Source organism: Schistocerca cancellata, chromosome 3 (assembly GCF_023864275.1).
Source record: "Schistocerca cancellata isolate TAMUIC-IGC-003103 chromosome 3, iqSchCanc2.1, whole genome shotgun sequence".
Lineage (NCBI taxonomy): Eukaryota > Metazoa > Arthropoda > Insecta > Orthoptera > Acrididae > Schistocerca > Schistocerca cancellata.
In genome coordinates, this window is record NC_064628.1 from 790,560,909 (window position 1) to 790,581,806 (window position 20,898).

General features: G+C 45.5%; 1 protein-coding gene across 1 annotated transcript in view; it reads left to right on the forward strand.

Moving 5' to 3' along the window:
- Positions 1–20,898, forward strand: part of LOC126175844 (neprilysin-1-like) — a 664,937-nt gene that overhangs the window by 569,953 nt on the left and 74,086 nt on the right. Inside the window, exon 8 of the mRNA XM_049922848.1 lies at positions 13,557–13,773. Coding sequence (XP_049778805.1) covers positions 13,557–13,773 — 217 coding nt within the window. The remainder of the gene's footprint in view (positions 1–13,556; positions 13,774–20,898) is intronic.

Below are 20,898 nucleotides of genomic sequence, written 5' to 3' on the forward strand. Positions count from 1 at the left end.
AAATCAGACTAAACAGAATAAAAATGGCACCTACAGTGTTTAACCAGTTAGCTATTTATGTTTTGATTTAGTCCCTTTCTTGGGCTGTCTGTTGTTGGCCTGATACATTATAAAGTAGATAAGAATTAACACTATATAAGTACAAGTAAAAATAGCAAGTATCCGATAACTGAAAACGACATATAATAGAATGGTTTACCACATTACCGGAATTGAAAGCTGTAGGCGTGATATTTGGCAGAGTACAAATATCAGTATACAGCCAAGTCATTAGTAGTGTGGCAGTGTATGTTAGGTGCAGAAAAGTGCTGAAATCAGCAGTAGCACTTTCTTTTTCAGTGGAGTCATATTACAGCTGCTACAAATGCGTATGTCATATTCTGCTGACATCAGCAACCGTACTTACTTACCTCCAAAGTCATTCCAGGAATCATGTCATCCAGCCGCGTGCTGGGTGTGGGGGCAGGTGGCCCACCGCCGCTGCACTTCTGCAAATTTTGCACCCCCACCGTTCCACTCTCCCTCCGTGGGCTGTCCTCCTCCGTGAATCCCGCCGCCTCTATCGCTCCTTCCTGCACACTCGTGACAGGGATACTCTCCAACGCCACCGGCAAATACAGCGACACGTATGGAACCTTGTTACAGCAACGAAACGCCGAGAGCGGCGCCAGACCCACACATGACTCAACGCCACCCTCCCTCTCAACTCCTCCTAGTACTGGTCCATCTTCTATCGCCTTAATGGTTCCCATTCTGCTCCTCACTACCCCCTTCTCCATAACGACCGCCCCTTTCAGACGACCTCAGTAAGGCCAATCACTTCGCTTCCCACCTTTCCAAGGTCTTCTCCATCCCAGATGATCCCCACTTTGATCATTCTCTTTTCCCCACCGTCATAGAACGCGCCGATACCTCGGTCACTCCACTTGCTTCTAGTCTCCAGTACTTGGGGCAGTTGCCCCCCTCTGACATCAACACTCCAATCACAGCACAAGACATTATACTTATCCTCCGATCCAAATGTAACACAGCCCCTGGTCACGACTGTGTCACCTACTGCCACCTTAGAGAAAGCTCGTATTCTTTCCTGATGCCCTTGACCATCTCTATAACGTCATCCTCTCTACTGGCTTCTACCCTGACCTGTGGAAGACTTCCCGCGTCCTCTTATTCCTCAAACCCAACAAACCCCCTTCTACTGCGCCTCTTCCTATCATCCCATCTGCCTCACCTCCCTCTTCAGTAAGGTCTTCGAATCCATTCTCTCCCACCATATCCATCAGCACCTTAATCAATACCACCTCCTCCCCGTTACCCAGTGTGGCTTTCGCCCCTCCTTCTCCACTTAACCTCGTTCACCTTCTCTCCCTCCATCTCAACTCCTGTCGCTCCATCATTTTTGTTTCCCTCGACCTCCAAAATGCCTATGACCGTGTGTGGCATCCTGGTCTCCTCTTCCAACTTCAAACCTACGCCCTGACTATCAATTTTGTCCGTCTGGTCGCTTCCTTCCTCACGCTCCATCCTTCCTATGTCACCCTCCACAACACCAACTCACGTATCTTTTATCCCACTGCTGGCGTCCCCCAGGGCTCTGTCCTCTCCTCTCTCCTTTATCTCTTGTATACGGCTGATATGCCCAAGACACCCCCACCTTCTCCAGTATGCTGATGACACTGCCTTCCTTGCTCTCTATCCCACACTTCAATGGTCCCAACGCACCCTCCAAACCCACCTTAACCAGTTCACCACTTGGTGTAACCAGTGGTTCCACTGTCACAACCTCTCCAAAACCCAGGCAATCATCATAGGCCGCACAACCCGCTCCTTCTGTATCCATGATTTCTCCCTCACCCTTTATGGTCATCCCATCCAACTCATCCCCACCCTGAGATACCTTGGCCTCACCCTCGACCGTCACCTCACCTGGACCCCTCACCTCCAGACCATTCAGCAGAAAGCCCATTCCCGCCTCCGCCTCCTGAAACTCCTGTCTGGCCAGACATGGGGATTGCATCCTTCCACCATCCTCCACACTTACAAATCCTTCATCCGTCCTATCCTCTGTTATGAGAGTGTTGCCTGGATCTCTGCACCCAACCGCTTTTACAAGGCCCTCCAAATCCTTGAATGCCATGCGCTCCACCTTGCCTTCCGTATCTGCCTTCCTTACCCCACACGGCTCCTGTATGAACTCATCCCCTTCCCCCACCTCCTCCTGTTCCTCCAACATCTCCACATCCTTTACGTTGTCTGCAGGCTTGATCCCCCCCACCCCCTGGTTTCCTCCTTCCTCTCCACCCCCTGCCTGTTGTCGCGCTTTTATCGCTGTGGCCCTCCCTCTCCCCACCTCCACACCCTCCATCTCCTTCATCAGGGCAATTTCCAGCACCTCCCCCTCCCGGATGATGAACTTCGCCATGACATATACGCCCCTTCCTTCCAACCATAACCTAGCCTTGTTCCCCCCCTCCACAGGGCCCCCTTTTTTCCTCCCCCCTCCTTCTCCTTAGAGCGGATTTTCCGCCCTCTCTGGCGCGCCCCCCGCCAATCTCCCCCCTCTCTTCCCCTCCCTCTCTTCTTCCCTTCTCCCTCATCTCCTTGTGCCTGGCAAATCCTCCATTTTGATCATCGTCCATGTGGCACGTCAATGTTGTGTTTAGTGGTGTTTCTCCTGTGCATTGAGAGGTGTGATTTTAATTGTGTGTTGGCCGTGTACTTAGTGTTACTGTCAGTGTTCGTTATGTGCTACTCCATCCATCGATACTTTTATGCTCCGGTCATACTGCACCTTGTTTTTTTTTTTAATTGTCCCAGTGTGTGGTTTTTTTGTGTGTGCTACTTTTTTACGGTTTTTATCTCCATTTTACAGTCATTCCTTTATTGTCTATTGTCTTCCATGATGTCCCCCTTTTCTGTATCTATGTTCACCGTGTTTTCTCCTTTGTTATTGTTAAATGTCTTCTATTGTTTGTTCTATGTCTTTTGGCTGAAGAGCAGCGCATATGCTGCTGCCAGCCCGCCCCGATGGGGAATTGAAATACAATGAAGGACAAAAAAAAGCTAGGAACATTATAAACGAAGCTATTCATTGCCAATAATTGCAATTGTTACAGATGACACAGACCTACCAAAAGCAATGTAAATAATAGCAGTTTGTATTCAATAGAGTCCGTAAAAGCTTTATAGACTGTATTCGTCCGTTATTATTGCTGATAGTATTATAAAAAGTATGTCAGCAGCGCTGTTCACATAGTGGAATACATAAAGTGAGTATTCGAATTGTGCAGTTGCATTTCCACAAACAGTGGTTCGCAGGAACAAAAGCCAGTAACCAACTACACCACCCCAAACACACACACATAACATAGTAGTCTTATTAGGAAAGAATAAGGTGTTATCTATTATCAAATATTTTACGTAGGCACCAGAAGAACGTGTACGTGTTTGGAAACACGTGAGCAAAGATGGTAACAGTGAGAGATGTGGCATTTCCGAAGACAATATCAGAATCGATATCTCAGAAAAAGCGACTACCACAATATATTTCTAGATGTCTCATACTTTTCATGCACAAATTAAGTATTGCCGCATCTAAAGTATCTGTATAATTAACTATGTTTATTGCAAAATAAGCTAAATCGCGGCGAAAATCCGATTTCTTACGCCTTGCATATACAAAGAGGTATCATAATAAGCTTAACGCCTAACGCAAGACTTTGTATGGCTACCTTTCATTGCCTCGAATCCTAAACAAATTCCACAAAAATGCCACACACATATTAAAGTGATGTTATTTTCTATATCGAATAGACATATGGAGGTGGGTATGTGAGTGGTTGTGTTCTGCAACAACTTAGTGGATCATAACTGGAGCCCGCATCTCGTGGTCGTGCGGTAGCGTTCTCGCTTCCCACGCCCGGGTTCCCGGGTTCGATTCCCGGCGGGGTCAGGAATTTTCTCTGCCTCGTGATGGCTGGGTGTTGTGTGCTGTCCTTAGGTTAGTTAAGTTCAAGTCGTTCTAAGTTCTAGGGGACTGATGACCATAGATGTTAAGTCCCATAGTGCTCAGAGCCATTTGAACCAAGCCATTTCATAACCGGAAATGACAATAGAGCTTCTTCCAGATCATATGCTGCCCCAGTTGGAATATACGCTTAATATCAATCCCTCAATCACATCGTTCACGTTAGAACTTCCAATAAGCAAAGCTTAAACAAAATTGCTGTAAATATTACGGGGTATGGTACCTCGACATTGCAGTGTAACAGCTTCACACTGACGATTTGCAGTAACGAAGATATCGACGTCGTAATACAGGAAAATCAGAGAAGACATAATTTGATTACAGCAGTAACAGCAGTATGGAATTACGAATAACTGCCGAAGAGATTTAATTATATTCCATAACAGAGTAGTTGAAAAGGATGATACAGATGGTTCAAATGGCTCTGAGCACTATGGGACTTAACTTCTCAGGTCATCAGTCCCCTAGAACTTAGAACTACTTAAACATAACTAACCTAAGGACATCACACACATCCACGCCCGAGGCAGGATTCGAACCTGCGACCGTAGCGGTCACGCGGTTGCAGACTGTAGCGCCTAGAACCGCTCGGCTACCCCCCCTCCCCGGCTGATACAGATCATCAAGTACATACCTAATCAGCCTTGTACAGGGAAATACCACAGGACCCATTCTTTAGTGGTCTCCAGCCGGATATGCTCCGTCACGTGTATGATCACTTTACCAACGATGGTGCCCGTTCGTGGACTTGCAATTTGACATACATAATAATTTATATAAATTTTACTCTATAATTGGATGTCACCCACGTTAAACTGTCAACCCTAACTGTCTTATCGTATAGCATAACCGTAGGCGTCGCTATAATGCGAGATGTCACCTCCAACCGAACACTACGCTCCACCTGGGAACAACTTTATAGAACCACAGAAACAGTCTCGTTCCGTTAATGTAGATTTAGAGTGTAGTTTCATGAGGTAGAATACGTGCACTGCGTATAAATCTGTGGCATTATAGCATGTTTCGGAAAAAAAAAAATGCCAGCGCATAATAACGTCACGGGATAATTTAATGATAAATTCCCGCGATTCGTGTGATAGACTACCAGACTGCGACAGACAGTTTGTACCGCTGACGGTACTGGCGAGAGCAAAGCTTTCACTATTTTAATATAGCACGTCTGTCGGAGTCAGAGTAGATTATTATAGCTAGCTGTAGGCAGATAGACTACACTCATGTGACAAAAGTCATGGGATAGCACTATGTACATATGCAGATCGCTGTAGATCACGAACACAAGTTATGAAATCGCAGTGCAGTGGCAAAGCTGTCATTTGTATCTGGTCACTCATGTGCAAAGGTTTCCAGCTTGATTATGGCCGCACCACGGGAATTAACAGACTTTGAGCGAAGGATGGTTGTTAGAACTAGATGCATGGGACATTCCATTACGGAAACCATTAGGGAATTTTGTATGCCGAGATCCAGAGTGTCAAGAATGTGCACCGAACACCAGATTTAAGGCTTTGCCTCCCACCATGGAAAATGCAATGGTCGACGGCCTTCACTTAACGAACGAGAGCAACGACTTTTGCGTAGAGTTGTCAGTGCTAACAGACAATCAACACTGCGTGAAGTAACAGCAGAAATCATTGCGGGACGTACGACTAACGTATCTGTTAGGACAGTGCGGTGAAATTTGGCGTGAATGGGCTATGGCAGCAGACGACCGACGCGAGTGCCTTTGCTAAAGCACGACATCGCTTGCCGCGCCTCTGCTGAGCTCGCCACCATACCGGTTGAACGCTAGACGACTGTTCACGGTTGGTTTCAAGAACATTCTGGACAATTCGGGCGAATGATTTGGCCGCCCAGATCGCCTTAAATGAATCCCGTCGAACTTTTATGGGACATAATCGAGACATAAGTTCGTGCACAAAATCCTGCACCAACAACACTTCCGCAATTGTGGACGGCTGTAGTGGCAACATGGCTCACAGTACTCCTGCAAGGGAGTTCCAACGACATTTTGAGTCCATGCCAATTCGAGTTGCTACACTACAACGAGGGAAAGGATGCCTGATACGATGCTAGGAGGTATCCCATGACTTTTGTCACCCCAGTCACCTTCTAGGCGTGCTGTCCACGAGACGTTGCTTCTAAAACCTGTCTCAGTCTTCGACCGTGGCCCTCACGTTGTCATTCAGTGTTTGAGGAGTTCAATTAGTTCCCTGCAAGATCAATCGGGTATACTCTTGTACGCTATTCGACGAGATGGCGCTCGGAATTCGTTCATAATCGTCGCGAAAGACGAAACCAAAGCCGAAATGTTGACTCTAAGGCCGTACAGTAAGTTGAAACTTCCTATCCTGATACTGTACGGCCCGCAAATTGTTCCCGGTAGCCATGAGGGCCATCCGACATTTGCGCTATGGACACTTCAAGGGGCGTCCGATATCTGTGCTGTTGACACATCACAGTCTATTATGTATTGTTTTTGAAGGTAGCTTCACTAACGTCGTTGCGTGAATGCAAACCGTTTGCAAACACGTGCTTCACACCCATCCATCATTCAAGACCTCTTATAGGTTGAAATGCTGATCATTGGCTCCTTTTCTGAAAATTGTTTAAGATTTCCTATGGCATTTGTAATTTTGGCCCTAGGGGTCTGGGACATCGTGTGTATAGTCTCTTTCCTTTCCTTCATATATGAACGTATAGGGGCATAGAAGTGTCTAATATCTATCATTAAATTGCCACATAAAGAAAGAAAAAATAACGAAATTTTACTTATCGTGGGTATATAGTTTAGTAGGACGATTACATTATTAAATTTGTAGGTGATTTGGGCTTCTAAAGGCTGAGAAATTCAGTTCATACAGCTGCCATCACAAGCAACAACAGTGGCTCTAACTTGGCTGAGCATCAATATCAGATACGGGGACTTTATTCGACGTTCCAAGGCTGCTTCAACTCTTATTGCCAGAGATCATCAACCGTAATGACTGATTGATGCTGTTGTGGACTGGCAAGACAGCCAATCCACAGTGACGGGTAGCCGAAAGGCACGCGTTAAAGCTCACGCAGACTGGCGTGAGGTCTAGAACAGTTAAGGGAAATTATAATAGCAAATAAAGTACGTAGTTGAAGTAATACTTAACTTTATTCCATAATTGGTGTAAATCTCTCTTGACTGTACATGCTTCAATATCTCAATATTAACTGGTAATGGCGCCTTGCTAGGTCGTAGCAAATGACATAGCTGAAGGCTATGCTAACTATCGTCTCGGCAAATGAGAGCGTAGTTGTCAGTGTAGCTTAGCTAGCAAAGTCGGCTGTACAACTGGGGCGAGTGCTAGGACGTCTCTCTAGACCTGCCGTGTGGCGGTGCTCGGTCTGCAATCACTGACAGTGGCGACAGGCGGGTCCGACGTATACTAACGGACCGCGGCCGATTTAAAGGCTACCACCTAGCAAGTGTGGTGTCTGGCGGTGACACCACAGATGCCATACATGTCTTTCAACAATCCAGGACCAGATGTTTTCAGTAAGTGGGAGGTAAGGAAACATGATGGACAGGTCATCATCCGAACTCTCTGTGTATCGAGATGGGAGGAAAAGCACGGCCAGTATCTGGTCTTGCGTTATTTTGTTGGAACATAATGTCACAGAGATCTGGAAGTTTTGGCACAGCCACCGGCTTTAACGCGTCAAAATTGTAATGACTGCTGACACAGTTGCCACTTACGTGAACGAGAGGTGATCACGTTGTGTATCCAGAGCCATCCAATACTATCACGTCGGGTGCTGCGGTCGTATGACGATGATGAATGCACTCTGGGAAAGTTCGTTTTCCTCTGTGTCATAATTTGGAAGCAATAAACGTTAAATACGACTCGCGTACATTAGAAAATTCGCCATATTGTCTGCTACAACTTAGCAAGAATCACAGCTGGACACACACACACACACACACACACACACACACACACACACACACACACATACAAGAGGGTTTTAGGGACAGGTCCCTTACACCAAACTAAGAAAAAATGTCTGATAAACAAGGGCTCTAAAACCCACACCTTAAGATATATGAACACTTGTTTATCTCGGATGCTATGAAACATCTCTTCTACTGCAAGCTCTTTGCTTTTCATATTTTGCGAGGAGGTAGTATGGACCAAAACGAGAAATAATATCTATAATCATGGGCTCTAAAAGACATACCTTAATGAGTAAGTGTTCAGAAGAGATGTGTTTCACTCTTGCGAAGATGAACAAGTGCTAATAGCTCTTAAGGTACGCATTTTAGATTCTATATTTAATAGATACCTTTGTCTTGTTTTGGTCAATACTTCCTCATACCCGAAATATGGAAAGCAAAGATCTTGCAATAGAAGAGATCTGTTTCATCGTAACGAGGTCGAATAAGTGCTCATACCTTTTAAGGTGTGCATTTTATAGCCTCAATTTACTCAACATTTTTTTATTTATTGCTATAGACCTGTCCTTAAAGTTTGTTGGTGTTTTCTTGGGACACCTTGTATACATAGAGACATGGTGTAACGGGCATAAGAGTAGATATTTCCGTTGGTGGCTGAGGGCGGTGTAATCAACAACACTACATCAGTATTTTCTTCATTTGCAAACTAATAATTATAGGTATTACGGGTAGTATGTTTACAGCTTGATTAGTATCTCCAAATACATGAGGCAACAGCAACACATTATTGCTTATTTTCCCCTGGATGGCATGTGAGGTGTTGAATTGTGGTCACGTGGACGCTAAATGCTTAGTCTATACTAACACGCGAAGTCCACTGAGTGGTGCAGTCACAACGGCGCACAACAGGTCTTAAAATTTGTGACGTGTTTGTGGAAAGATTGTTTTGTGCAAAAAAAAAAAAAAAAAAAAAAAAAGGCAACTCTCTGATGCGTGTACTTATTAGTTCTGTATACGCACTAGTCTGCCTCAGAACTCACGGACGAAAGTAACTTTCGCATGATGTGTGACTGTTAAGTAAAATAGCTCGATGAAGGGCCACGGGTAGAAAGAATTGCTATAGAACAGTGCAGTAGTGTACGGTTCGGTACGCTACGGAAGATAATTGAAATAAATACGCAATGAATCGAACATAAATGACAGTTTTGTTCAAATACATTAATTACCCTGAAGTAACAGCGACTCTTGATGTTTTCCTGGACATTACAAAAGGGTGGGTGGGGTGTGGTTCTTAATAGGGTGTGTGATCACCACGAACGGAAATGCATTCTTTGCAACGTGCTGCCACGCTGGCCACAAGGTTGTTACGGCGTTTTAGTAGTACGACGGCCCATTCTTCCACCAGTGCGTTTGACAATTGCTAGACGGTTGTTGGTGCATGTGGACGTGGTACAAAACGTCTCCACAACGCATCCAATAGGCACTCGATGGGATTTAAGTCGGAGCGAATGGGCAGGCTAGAACATCCGCCGAATATCCTCTTGTTCCAAATTCTCCTCCACCCGCCCTGTTCGATGCGGACGCACATATTCTAACATAAAAATGAACTCATGGCGAAATGCATCAAAGAAAAGACGTCGATGGCGAATGAGTACCTTGTCACGATGACGTTGACTGGTGAGATTTGGAGGTCAGTAAGCTCATGCATCATTATGCCTTCTCGCCACACCATAACAACTATACCACGAAAATCTGGAACCGCGCGACCGCTATGATCGCAGGTTCGAATCCTGCCTCGGGTATGGATGTGTGTGATGTCCTAGGGTCAGTTAGGTTTAAGTAGTTCTAAGTTCTAGGAAGTGAAACATGGACGATAAATAGTTTGGACAAGAAGAGAATAGAAGCTTTCGAAATGTGGTGCTACAGAAGAATGCTGAAGATTAGATGGGTAGGTCACATAACTAATGAGGAGGTATTGAATAGAATTGGGGAGAAGAGGAGTTTGTGGCACAACTTGACAAGAAGAAGGGACCGGTTATTAGGACATATTCTGAGGTACCAAGGGATCACAAATTTAGCATCGGAGGGCAGTGTGGAGGGTAAAAATCGTAGAGGGAGGCCAAGAGATGAATAAACTAAGCAGATTCAGAAGGATGTAGGTTGCAGTAACTACTGGGAGATGAAGAAGCTTGCACAGGATAGAGTTGCATGGGGAGCTGCATCAAACCAGTCTCAGGACTGAAGACCAGAACAACAACAACAACAACAACAAGTTCTAGACCACGAAAACGATCATGTCCGACATAAATGGACGCACCCTCGCATGACGATAAGTGGAACATGTAATCCACCAAGGAACAGTGTCAAACATGAACCTTGCGGCCAGCATGGTAACACGTTGCAGAGAACGAATTGCCGTCTGTGATGATCACACACCCTGTTAAGAACCATGTCCCAACTTTTGTAATGTCCATGGAACCATCATGAATCGCGGTGACTTCGGTGTGATTAATGTCTTTCAATAAAAGTGTTATTCCGGTCTTGTCATTGCTTCTTTCTTTTAGTCATCCTCTTACTTTACTGTAGCTGGTCTTTCTATGTATCGTCCAAGTTTTCTCGAGCTATATCCCTTGACAGTGATCCATAATACCAAGGTTACCTTCGTCCCTAAATTTTGCATATCAGTATATTTGGGGTGGCATATCTTAGCTTTCTCGCCGTGTATGTAATGGCGATTAGTGTACAGGCTGATACAAAAGTCATGTCCCATAGGACAAATATAATGAGGGAAAACTCCACCGACAAACTTTCATAGGTGGTTGTATGGACCAAAACAAGAAAAAAATGTTTAGTAAAGACGGCTCTAAAATTCATAACTTACGAGTCATGAGCACTTGTTCATCTTCCCTGCTGTGAAATACATGTTATCTACTGAACAAGTGCTAAAAGCTGTAAATATATGTATTTTAGATCCTTTGTTTACTGAACATTTTTCCTTGTTTTGGCCCATACTAGCACCTCTCAAAATATGGCAAGCAAAGATCTTGCAATAGAAGAGATTAGTTTGACAGTATCGAAGGTGAATAAGTTCTCGTAACTCTCAAGGTATGCAATTTTAGAGTCCATGTTTACCGAGCATTTTTTCTTGTTTTGGTCTATGCTACCACCTAGGAGTTTTTCAGTGGAGTTCTGTTTCATCCTGTTTGTCCTACGGAACACGACTGTTGAATCACCCTGTATGCACTGAAGTGACAAAAATCATGAGATACCTCCTAATATCGTGTCGAACTTCGTTTTGCCCGGCGTATTGCTGAAACTCGACGTGGCATAGGCTCAAGTCGCCTGCAGAAATATTGAGCCATGCTCTTTATAGCCATCCATAATAGCGAAAGTGTTGCCGGTGCAGGATATTGTGCACGAACTGACTTCTCCATGAAGTACCATAGGTGTTAAATGGGATTCATGTAGGATGATCTGGATGGCCAAATCATTCGCTAGAATTGACGAGAATGTTGTTCAGACAAATCGCAAATAACTGTAGCCCGGTTACATGGCACATTGTCACCTATGAAAATTCCATTAAGTCCGTGAATGAGTGAAAATTGTCTCCAAGTAGCAGAACATAATTATCTATAGTCAGTGATTCGTTGAATTGAACAAGAAGAGACAGTCCATTCCATGTAAAGAAGGCCCACACCATTATGGAGCTACCACCAACTTGCACAGTGCCTTGTTGACAAAATGGTTCAAACGGCTATGAGCACTATGGGACTTAACTTCTGAGGTCATCAGTCCCCTAGAACTTAGAACTACTAAAACCTAACTAACCTAAGGACATCGCACACATCCATGCCCGATTCATGATTCGAACCTGCGACCTTAGTGGTCGCGCGGTTCCGGACTGAAGCGCCTAAAACCGCTCGGCCACTCCAGCCGGCCCTTGTTGTCAAATTGGGTCCATGGCTTCGCGGCGTCTGGGCCGCACTCGAATGCTACTGTCAGCTACCAACTGAAATCGTATCTCATCTGACCAGGCCATGGTTTTCCACTCGTCTAGAACCCAACCAATATGGTCACGGGCCCAGGAAAGGCGCTGCAGGCGATGTCGTGCTGTTAGCAAAGGAACTCGTTTAAGTCGTCTGCTGCCATAGCGCATTCACGCCACATATCGCCGCACTGTCCTAACGGATACGTTCGCCGTACGTCCCACATTGATTTCTGTGGTTCTTTCACGCAGTGATGCTTGTCTGTTAGCAGTGATAACTCTGCGCAATCGCCGCTGCTCTCGATCATCAAGTTGTTCGTGGTGAGAGGTAATGCCTGAAATTAGGTATTCTCAACATATTCTTGGCACAGTTGATCTCGCAATATTGACTTCCCTAAGGATCTCCAAAGTGGAATGTCCTATGCGTCTTGCTTCGACTACCATTCCGTGCTCAAAGTCTGTTAATTCCCGCCGTGCGGTTATAACCACGTCGGAGACCTTTTCACATGAATCACGTGTGTACGAATGACTGCTCGTCTTTTTTTTCCTTTATTGAATTTCGATGCCCCCCGAAGGGGGCGGGCTGGCAGCAGCTTAGTATGCCGCTATTCAGCCTACAGACTTTGTTAAAAATATGAAGAGAATAAATAATAAAAACAGGCGATAAAATCGGAGAATTAAATAGTAACAAGGCGAAAAAATCGTGGAACTTAAAACATAGAACAAAGGGATGATGATGCTAATAAAATACATACGAAGCAGACAGGTAAAACAATAGACAGACAATTAAAAAACACGGCGACAGTCCGGTTTCTGTACGCAAAAGACATAAAATGCACACCCAGCGACAGCATGGTTTCTGTTCGCAACACGAGAATGACGAACAACACTGAACAATCACTGGAACACTGCACTAAAAAGTTAGCAAATGTGACATACCACAGCCTAGAGCAGGTGGGGGGAAACTGGGCAGATGATGGGAAAATAAAAAAAATGGGGGAAAGGAGAGACTGCTCGTCCAATGCAGTCCCCTTTTATACCTCGTGTACGCGATGGCACCGCCGTCTGTATACGTGCATATAGCTGTCCCGTGACTTTAGTCACCTCAGTGTGTATCATGTCGGAAACCTGTCTTCCGCTGCGCCGTGTGGGCGCGCGGTTTGATGCATCATGTCACGGACTGCGCGTCCCCTCCCGCCAGAGGTTCGACTCCTCCTTCGGGCATGGGTGTGTGTGTGTTCGTCTTGGCATAAGTTAGTTTAAGTTAATTTAATTAGTGTGTAAGTCTAGGGACCGATGACCTAAGCAGTTTAGTCCCTTAGGAATTCACCTACATTTGAACATTTGTCTTCCCTCAGTAGCTTCGTCTCTCAGTCCCTCTTCGTTGCCGGTGATGAGACGTTAGGCAGTTTCGGAAAAGCGGAACCAGGAGAAATCACCGATTCTTTTTTCATTTCCAGACCGGACGACAGTGCTTTATCTAGATAAGCACACCATTACTGAAATACATCTTCATATCGTACATATCACTTGTCATGGATGTGGTTGGGTACGACAGACAGCCGGGCGTGATACGAGGTTTGTGTTGTGGTGCGCAGGGTGATCCACAACTACGTGCTGTGGCGGCTGGTGATGGACATCATGCCGCACATGATCGACGACTACCAGCAGAAGCGCGTCGAGTTCCGCAAGATCCTGCTGGGCATCCTGAGCGAGCGCAACCGCTGGAGCCAGTGCGTCGAGTGGACCAACAAGAAGCTCGGCATGGCCGTCGGCGCGCTCTTCATCCGAGACAACTTCAACCACGAGAGCAAGGTCTGAGCCTCTGTAGCGCATGTGCTTCCACACACGTTGTAAAACTGTAAGAATGGTCTCCAGGAAATTAAGCAGTACCGTGACGCGCATCCGGGTTCAGGGAATAAAATAAATCTGACGGCTCTTATTGATAATACCTCACTTATTACATATCATTTCAACATGTTTATGGATATTAGAGTTTAACAGCGATGAAAAGTAGTCTACAAAACGTTAAATTATTCGCAGTTGCGAATATGGAAAACCATCAGCTGTGTAATGGAATGACGACAATGAAAATCTGTGCCTGTACGGGACTCGAACGCGGATTTCATCTCGTGCGCCGGCTATAACGTCGGGTTCAAACTACGTAAATCTTGATAACAAAAAAATGGTTCAAATGGCTCTAAGCACTATGGGATTTAACATCTATGGTCATCAGTCCCCTAGAACTACTTAAACCTAACTAACCTAAGGACATCACACAACACCCAGTCGTCACGAGGCAGAGAAAATCCCTGACCCCGCCGGGAATCGAACCCGGGAACCTGGGCGCGGGAAGCGAGAACGCTACCGCACGACCACGAGCTGCGGACAAATCTTGATAACCAACCATTGTAGCAGCAGTAACCGATCTAACAACTGTGCCAGACACTTGTCTTATACAGGCGTTACCGAACGTAGCGCCGTATTCTGGTTGTTTACATATCTATCTGCATTTGAATCCTGCATGCCTATACCAGTTTTTTGGGGCTTCTGTGTAGTATAAACAGGCCTTTATATGGGAGGAAAACAGCCTTATAAGAAAGGTAAGGAAAATCGTGAAATTGTAGGGAACTTATTACTGTATGACTGTGTACATCGAAGCAGTCAAAGTAGTTAATTTATAACTGAATGACGGCTGCAGATGCATCTAATGAAATTAATAAGAGTACTTCACTATAGCCGACCGCTATGGTGGAGTGGTTCTAGGTGCTACAGTCCGGAACCTGATCATATGGCTATCCGTGCACTACTCTTGGCCACACCCAAACTTTCATACGTCGTCAGACATGTGTTTACAAGCTGTACGCGTACATCAATTATGTTGTTGTTGTTGTGGTCTTCAGTCCAGAGACTGGATTGATGCAGCTCTCCATGCTCCTGTGCAAGCTTCTTCATCTCCCAGTACCTACTGCAACCTACATCCTTCTGAATCTGTTTAGTGTATTCATCTCTTGGTCTTCCTCTACGATTTTTACCCTCCATGCTGCCCTCCAATACTAAACAGGTGATACCTTGATGCCTCAGAATATGTCCTACTAATAGATCCCTTCTTCTAGTCAAGTTGTGCCACAAATTTCTCTTCTCCCCAATTCTATTGAATACCTCCTCATTAGTTATATGATCTACCCATCTAATCTTCAGCATTCTTCTGTAGCACCACATTTCGAAAGCTTCTATTCTCCTCTTGTCTAAACTATTAATTGTCCATGTTACACTTCCATACATGGCTACACTCCATACTAATACTTTCAGAAAAGACTTCCTGACACTTCAATCTATACTCGATGTTGACAAATTTCTCTTCATCAGAAGCGCATTCCTTTCCATTTCCAGTCTACATTTTATATCCTCTCTACTTCGACCATCATCAGTTATATTGTTCCCCAAATAGCAAAACTCATTTACTACTTTAAGCGTCTCATTTCCTAATCTAATACCCTCAGCATCACCCGATTTAATTCGACTACATTCCATTGTCCTCGTTTTGCTTTTGTTGATGTTCACCTTATATCCTCCTTTCAAGACACTGCCCATTCCGTTCGGCTGCTCTTCCAGGTTCTTTGCTGTGTCTGACAGAATTACAATGTCATTGGCGAACCTGAGAGTTTTAATTTCTTGTCCATGGATTTTAATTCCTACTCCGAATGTTTCATTCGTTTCCTTTACTGCTTGCACAACATACAGATTGAATAACATCGGGGATAGGCTGTATATTACTTGAAAGTCGCTTGTCCAAAGTCGGTGGATAAATGCATTCATGCGTGTCCAAAGGAATACTGCATCTTAATTCGGGATCACACAGACACTGCAATATCGTATTTATCCGCAACACCGGACAAGCGACTTTCAAGTAAAATGTCTCCCCTGTATGGGAATATACGTAATGGATGTATGAGTACAGATTGTAGCACATAGATGGATGACATATGGAAGTTTGGGTCTGGCTAGAAGTCATATCCAGGTAGCCAAATGGTAAGGCGACCGCTCGCTATAAGCGGGAAATGCGGGTTCGAGTCCCGGTCCGGCACAAATTTTCATTGCCGCCATTCCATTATACAGCTGATGGTTATCCATATTCCCAATTGCGAATAAATTTAACGTATTTCATAACGGCTGTAGCCGCCTGAGTACCTGTTCCTTCGGATATGCATGCATGTCCGAAGGAGCATTGCATCGTATTTCGGAAGAACGCAGGCACTACAGTACCGTAAAGCCTATAAAGCCGGCCGGAGTGGCCGTGCGGTTCTGGGCGCTGCAGTCTGGAGCCGAGCGACCGCTACGGTCGCAGGTTCGAATCCTGCCTTGGGCATGGATGTGTGTGATGTCCTTAGGTTAGTTAGGCTTAATTAGTTCTAAGTTCTAGGCGACTGATGACCTCAGAAGTTAAGTCGCATAGTGCTCAGAGCCATTTGAACCATTTGAAAGCCTATAAAACAGTGTCTTCGAATTTGCAAATGACTAAGTAGTGTGGATATTTCGCTACTCACCCTTATAGTCTCCTGCCTATGATGCCAAAAACACGCCCAAACACTTGATTTGGTACGGCAGTGGCTTCATGGCGAAACCTGCCATTACATACGTCCACTATACGTGGTTCGTTTCCATACGTCCTAGATTTGAGGTATCACGAAAACACGAAACAAACCAAGTGTGCTTAGGTGTGAGGAATGTGCAGGCCAAACAGTTTTAACATTAACAGTTACGAGAGCAGGGAATTTAACCTTAAAAGAATTCATCTCGATATAATCTGTCTGATCAATTCCGTTACCTTATCTTACTGGAATAACATTCCGTTGTTATTTGGGTGTCCTGTTCTTCGTTCGGATACCACAATTTTTTCAAATATTTCCCCGAAATAGGTATCCACCAATTACGCACTTCGTCATAATTCCATCCCTTTGTATTGTATTGTAATGGATTGTATGTTAACCTGGGACCTAGAAACGACGGAGAGGCTCCGTCCCCTCCGCAGCCGCAGTGATCCACAACCCCGCGACGATACCGCCGTCCACTTCACCCCTCTGGCGCCCCACACCGAACCACCCTTTCAGGGTTATTGTACGGTTCGGTCCCCGGTGGACCCCCCAGGGATCGTCTCACACCAGACGAGTGTAACCCCTATGTTTGCGTGCGAGAGTAATGGTGGGGTACGCTTACTTGGAGAACTTGTTTGCGCAGCAATCGCCGACATAGTGTAGCTGAGGCGTAATATTAGGAACCAGCCCGCATTCGCCGAGGCAGGTGGAAAACCGCTTAAAAACCATCCACAGACTGGCCGGCCCACCGGACCTCGACACAAGTTCGCCGGGCGAATTCGTGCCGGGGACAAGGCGGGCTTTCCATCCTATACTATCATTTTGTCAAGGAGACGTTCATGCATGCTTTTAAGGTTTTTATCTATCTGACTGATCCAGTTCAATGGACTCATCATCACTTCAGGTGTTCGTTCTGAAAATATTACGAGTTTTGCCTAACTTTGGGGCTTTATCTGCTGTACCACGGGAGTTTTAAATGTGAACCGTGGTTACGAGCTGGTCGGTTGTGACAAACCCGTGCGGCGTGTCTTAGTCGCTAACTGTTTTCTGGTGTTCTGATTGTCGATGGACGACCCTTTGGGTTTACATCTGAAACTCTTTCTCTGAAATTAGACACACATAACAAAATTGTGTTAGGGACGGGACACGCCCTCCTCCATTCACATTGAAATAGTGCTAGAATGGACGCTGAGCTGCAACGCAAGAATCACCAGTTTAGAAAAATGCTCCCATGACAAATGCACGCTACTTCGCGGGCACAGATCCACAGCTACTGAACTGCATCACATGGACAACAGTAAGGCGCTATGCGAGAACTAATATATTCTGTAATAAATAAATATGATGCAGTGCGTGTAGAGAGACGAAAATATCATCGTTTGACGTCACTGAAATCGTTCACAGCTGCCAACTACTTGTCATTATCTTTACAGAGCGAATTGAGGGAGGACGAGCACGTATTTGCAGCTGTGGAGAAAGGAGGTGTCAGATTGAGATTTATCAGGCGAATCCTAATGTAGAGGGTTGATGAGTAATGAACGCTGCAGGAGAGAGGGGGAGGGGGAGGGCGAGGCTGAAGAACCGCTCTTGTGGTTTGTCAGGTTGGCATTCGGCTCTCCAATCTGGACGCTATGGGCTCTATGGGTTGGTGAGGGCTACAGGAGCCCGTCAGATGAGTAAGGTGGCAGCACAAGACAGACGGCATACATGAAAAGTCGCTACCGTTCGTTCCAAAAATCTTGAACAGCTACAGGTGCACGTCCCTCTCTGGAGGCACAGCCTGGCGTCGGTCCATGGCGACAGTCTTCCGCCGAGTGGTCAGGCGTCGATATCGCGTTCCACGGCGGCGAACGTTGTGGCTGGAAAGGCAGTAGCTGCTACACTTTAGGCATCTTCCTATGTGAGCGAACTGTTTCGATCGCGCAATCATATCAGACACTCGTCAGCGGTTCAATCGTCCTACATGAGAGCACACACGCGCAACATCGTGCGACTCACGTGGCGACGAAGCGGACGCGATCAGTCGGTTTGCTACGAGGTGCATTCAAGTTCTAAGGCCTCCGACTTTTTTTCTAATTAACTACTCACCCGAAATCGATGAAACTGGCGTTACTTCTCGACGCAATCGCCCTGCAGACGTACACATTTTTCACAACGCTGACGCCGTGATTCCATGGCAGCGGCGAAGGCTTCTTTAGGAGTCTGTTTCGACCACTGGAAAATCGCTGAGGCAATAGCAGCACGGCTGGTGAATGTGCGGCCACGGAGAGTGTCTTTCATTGTTGGAAAAAGCCATAAGTCACTAGGAGCCAGGTCAGGTGAGTAGGGAGCATGAGGAATCACTTCAAAGTTGTTATCACGAAGAAACTGTTGCGTAACGTTAGCTCGATGTGCGGGTGCGTTGTCTTGGTGAAACAGCACACACGCAGCCCTTCCCGGACGTTTTTGTTGCAATGCAGGAAGGAATTTGTTCTTCAAAACATTTTCGTAGGATGCACCTGTTACCGTAGTGCCCTTTGGAACGCAATGGGTAAGGATTACGCCCTCGCTGTCCCAGAACATGGACACCATCATTTTTTCAGCACTGGCGGTCACCCGAAATTTTTTTGGTGGCGGTGAATCTGTGTGCTTCCATTGAGCTGACTGGTGCTTTGTTTCTGGATTGAAAAATGGCATCCACGTCTCATCCATTGTCACAACCGACGAAAAGAAAGTCCCATTCATGCTGTCGTTGCGCGTCCACATTCCTTGTCAACATGCCACACGGGCAGCCATGTGGTCGTCCGTCAGCATTCGTGGCACCCACCTGGATGACACTTTTCGCATTTTCAGGTCGTCATGCAGGATTGTGTGCACAGAACCCACAGAAATGCCAACTCTGGAGGCGATCTGTTCAACAGTCATTCGGCGATCCCCCAAAACAATTCTCTCCACTTTCTCGATCATGTCGTCAGACCAGCTTGTGCGAGCCCGAGGTTGTTTCGGTTTGTTGTCACATGATGTTCTGCTTTCATTAAACTGTCGCACCCACGAACGCACTTTCGACACGTCCATAACTCCATCACCACATGTCTCCTTCAACTGTCGATGAATTTCAATTGGTTTCATACCACCCAAATTCATAAAACGAATGATTGCAGGCTGTTCAAGTAAGGAAAACGTCGCCATTTTAAGTATTTAAAACAGTTCTCATTCTCTCCGCTGGCGGTAAAATTCCATCTGCCGTACGGTGCTGCCATCTCTGGGACGTATTGACAATGAACTTGGCCTCATTTTAAAACAATGCGCATGTTTCTATCTCTTTTCAGTCCGGAGAAAAAACATCGGTGGCCTTAGAACTTGAATGTACCTCGTATTTCCGCGCGATGTGGACGCGGTTTGTGATTTATGTTTTAAATTACAATGACTGAAATTTTGACGAATTCTGTTCAAGAACATTGTGTACATCTACTTACATCTGTACCCTGTAAACCACTGTGAATTGCATGGCAGAAGGTATGTCCCATTGTACCAGTTATTAATTAACACTTTTTCCCGTTCCACTCACTATTTCTACGCAGGGAAGCTTTTTCTGATGGCTGCAAATATCATGCAACCATACGCACGACTATGAGAAGTGGCACTAATTTCATATGAAACTATTTTAATTATTATGTGTGTTGGGCATTTACGTTGATCAAAAGCATTATTTTGGCAATCAACTGGCGAACCTAGCACTGTATCATAAGAGCTGAAGTGCACCGTGTCATCCCTCTCTTGTACCACGTGCGAAGGACCACAGTTACCATCCGTGTGTGAGGGCTATCCACAAAGCCATAAATTAACGTCCATTAGTGTATACATAAAATAATGGAACACTTAAAGCAAATTTATTAGAAAAAATCTCAAAACTGCACCTCTGTATTGCTTCTCTAGGTGATCAACTTCCAGATTTAAGCATTTACCGCACCATTCCAAACTTCGCAGAAGCTCTCCTGTAGACCTATCAGAACAAGCACTCCTGGAAGAAAGCATATTGCAGAGACGTGGCTTAGCCACACCCTGGGGGATGTTTCCAGAATGGAATTTCACTCTACAGTGGATGTGAATTTTCCTGGCAGATTAAAACTGTGTGTTGGATCGAGACTCGAACTTGGGACCTTCGCCTAAACGCGGGCAAGTGCTCTACCAAGAGCACTTGCTATACCAAGAGCAATTGCCCCTGAAAGGCAAAAAGTCCAGAGTTCGAGTCTCGATCCGGCACACAGTTTTAATCTGCCAGGAAGTTTCACATCAGCGCACACTCCACTTTAGAGTGAATTTCATTCTGGAAACATCCCCCAGGGTGTGGCTAAGCCACGTCTCT